General features: G+C 43.8%; 1 protein-coding gene across 1 annotated transcript in view; it reads left to right on the plus strand.

The window, feature by feature from the left end:
• BMX (BMX non-receptor tyrosine kinase) overlaps positions 1–3,848 on the plus strand; it is a 69,069-nt gene that overhangs the window by 34,086 nt on the left and 31,135 nt on the right. Inside the window, exon 9 of the mRNA XM_007952836.1 lies at positions 2,964–3,018. Within this exon, the coding sequence (XP_007951027.1) occupies positions 2,964–3,018 (55 nt within the window). The remainder of the gene's footprint in view (positions 1–2,963; positions 3,019–3,848) is intronic.

Consider the following 3,848-nt stretch of genomic DNA (forward strand, 5'->3'; position numbering starts at 1 on the left):
GGAAGCGAACCTTTAATTGTGAAGTTCAGGCTTTAGCATGGGGATGAATTGCCAGTATTTCATTGATTTGGAAAGTCCAGCTCTCACCATTGAGACCTTATCTTCTTGAGATTCAAATGGTGGGTGAGAGACTAGGTGAAAATCAACAGGGAAGACCTCCCTTCTTCCAAATCAAGGAGATGCTGAAGGGAGCGCAGGATTAGAGGTTACAGGATCTGGGGGCTCAGCCTTCACACATCATGCTTGGTGCTCCCCTCTTCCTGCTCTACCAGTGTCACTGGGGCCTTTGTTTTGTCCCCATAACTTTCGAAGCAACTCTACTCCACTCAATAGAAACGGAGGCACTGGGCTTTAGATGGAAACATCGTGCCTTGGAGTTAGCCTTTGCTGCTCTGAAGTGGCAATAGTTTTAAAAATAAACAGAGCCAGGCCTCAGCAAAATTATAACATGGGCAAAGGATGAGTGTGTGTACATAGATATGTGTACATATATGAGTGTGTATATGTGTGTGCATTGTGTGCAGGTGTATGTGTGGGAAAGTGAGTGTATTTTTGTATGTATGTGTGCACATGTGAGTGTGTGTGGAAACGTGTATACGTATGTGTAAGTGTGCGGGGGACTATCCACACAATCTTACACCTCTGCGCAGGCCTTCTCTTCTTTCTCCTGATCTTCTTCTCTTCCTTCAACCACCTACATGCATGTATCCTGGGTCAAGTTCCCTAAAGGATCTCTTGATTAGACTTGATTAACCTTGATTAGCTTAAAATTTTAACTAATAAGAAAACATCAGTTAATATCTTAAGTGTTCATTAAAGAGTAGTTATAAAAGTAGAATTAGAAGAGCCTTTCAGATTTATCACATCCAGAGCCCCTTCCCAATTTTACAGACAGAAAAATTCAAGGGTCATATAGGCTAAGTGACTAAGTTTCTTGTTGTTGTTGTTGTTATGTGCCATCGAGTCAGCCCCAACTCATAGAGACCCCTCCTTGGGTTTCCGAGGCAGTATCACTACAGAAGTAGGATTGCCCAACCTTCCTTCCGAGGAGTGGCTGGTAGGTTTGAACCGCCAGCCTTCTGGTTAGCAGTCAAGTGCTTTAGCCACTATGCTACCAGAGCTCCCGACTAAGTTTCTAGTAGTAGGTTATGTCTAGAACTTACACTTCTGAGTTTCTTATCTGGCTGGTGTAAAGAAAGGTCTTTGAATTTGACTGAGCTGTCCACCAGCTGACATCCCTTCTCCTGCTAATACAGAGACCCTTTTCACTTCCATTCTGCCAGGTTCTGAGACACCCTCCACCTTGATTTTCTCCTACAGGCACTCCCTCCCACTCTCCCTCCTCATGTACTTCTTTCCCTCTTGGGTGTTATCTTATGGCCAGAAAGTTCTCCCAAGCCCCAAAATCCATGCTCCATCCCTCCTCACATCCTACTCATTTCCGTAATATGACACGTTGGCCAAAGCCAAAGGCATTATTGACCTCCTGTGAGAAACGGTTCTGTGGCCCATTGATGTCCACATATAACCTAAGATGTGATAATCTTGGCTAACTTAGTGAAACAAAGGGCAATATTTAAAGATGATCCCTGGCTCTCCTACTTTAGCTTCTTCTCAGTTTAGCACAACTGCTCCTGCCCAGTATTACTATATATGGTAGCTATTGCTATCTGGAAAACAAACAAACAAACAAAAAAAAACATTTTCTTTTCTCACAGTTGTTTTTGTTAGTCGCCGTAGAGTCGGCTCTGGGTCATGACAACCTTATGTATCTGTAACACAACAAACCATTGCCTGGGCCTGTGCCGTCCCCAACATCATCAGGAAGTCTGAGTCCATTGTTTCGGTCACCGTGTCAGTTCATCTCATGGACGGTTTCCCTCGTTTCGGCTCACCCTCTACTTTACCAAACATAATGTCCTTTTCTACCAATTGGTCTTTCCTGATGACGTGCCCAAAGGAAGCAAGACCAAGTCCCACCGTCCTCTCTTCTAATACTTAGGTCAGGGCTATGTGTTGTTTCTTTTTTGGAATATCGCAAAGGGAAGGGGCTATTTTCATCCTTTTATATCAAGAGTACATATTTAAGAATATCACTGTTGCTGATAACCTCAATCACCTGGCTGAAGTAGTGGTTTTCAGGTTTCTCCTCTATAAGGTTACTCTTTCTCCCATCACACTGTATTTACTCTTTGGAAGGAAGTCACTGAGCACACTCCACATTGAAGGAGTGGGGAATTCTGCCTCACCTTCTTGAGGTTGAGTGTCTATAAGAAAAAACAAACTCACTGCTGTCGAATAGGTTCCGACTCATAGCAACCCCTCCTTGGGCTTCCAAGGTGGTATCTCCATGGAAGTAGATTGCCCAATCTTCCTTCCAAGGAGTGGCTGGTGGGATTGAACCCCTAGCCTTCCAGTTAGCAGTCAAATGCCTTAGGCACTATGCCTCCAGAGCTCCTTGACTGTCTATATAAGGCAGTAATAAGATAGGAAACTGGGCCTGGACTACACAGGAACTCTCTGCATTATCTCTGCAATTTTTCTGTAAGTCTGAAACTATTCTAAAATTTTAAAAATCATTGAACAACAATAACAAAAAAAGCATTTGTTTTGAAAATAGATGTTATAAAGTGTGCTTCTGTTACATTACTTTAAGAAAACAATAGGATTGAAAGACAGGAGCTTCCATCCTGGGCAATTCTGACTTTCCCATTGGCATAGGCCTTACTCTAATCTCTGGTCTTCATTCAAAATGATGACATGCTGGAGAACTTAAAGGTCATTCAGAAGGAGGCCAAAGGTTCCTAAATGCTGACCCACTTACAAATCCAGATGTGCAGGCTCTGCCCCAGGGCATGGATGGGGGACTCAGGGATCTATACTTTTGGAAAAATCTCTTCAGTTGTTTCTCTTGAGCAGCTAGCTATTGGTTATTTCAAATATGGAATTCTTTTCCGTTACAGCTGGTTTGCAGGTAACATCTCCAGGTCACAGTCTGAGCAGTTACTGAGACAAACAGTAAGTAGTCTTGTTGTCCTTTAAAATTGCCTCTAAAACCCTTTTTCTATTGCGGAGCCTAGAGCATCATGGGCTTTCCATAGAATCCTTATTGCTAATCACACAGTCAGTTTAACATAGTGTTGGTGGTCAAGCCCATGGATTACCAGGCCCATGTGTAGCCACTTCCTCTGTCTCTGGCATCTATTGTTGCACAATTAGCCACCTTCTCATCAGTGGCTTGAAACGATGATTTGTGATTTCTCACGATTCTGTGTGTTGCTGGGCGTGAGGGAATTCTTCAGACTTAGCTTAAGGTAACTCAAGGAGCTACATTTCACTGGTGGATTGTCTGGAGGGTTGGGCTCAACTGAGACTATCAGCCGGGATAGCTCAGAGCTACTCCTTGTGGCCTCTCCACGTGAGTAACTTGGGCTTCCTTACAACATGGAAACCTCAAGGCTGAGTTCAAAGAGGAGATGCCCCACAGTGCAAGTATTTAACGAGTCTCTGTTTTCATCATGTTTGCTAACGTCCCATTGGTCAAAAAAGTCACATGGTCAAGCCCAGAGTCAATGTGAGAGGAGATTAAACAGGATATAAATACAGAAACCCAAGAAGCAAACCTGTTGCTGTCGAGTTGATTCCGACTGATGGCAACCCATGCTCCATAGGGTTTTCTTGGCTGTACTCCTTACAGAGCAGATGTTCAGGTTTTCCTTCCATAGTTGCCTCTACCAAACCAAAACCAAACACACTGATGTTGAGTCAGATCCGACTCATAGCGACCCCTCCCTGGGTTTCTGAGGCAGTGTCACTACGGAAGTAGATTGCCCAACCTTCCTTCCGAG

Source organism: Orycteropus afer, unplaced genomic scaffold, assembly GCF_000298275.1.
Source record: "Orycteropus afer afer isolate SDZICR_OR568_19922 unplaced genomic scaffold, OryAfe1.0 scaffold00360, whole genome shotgun sequence".
NCBI classification, from domain to species: domain Eukaryota; kingdom Metazoa; phylum Chordata; class Mammalia; order Tubulidentata; family Orycteropodidae; genus Orycteropus; species Orycteropus afer.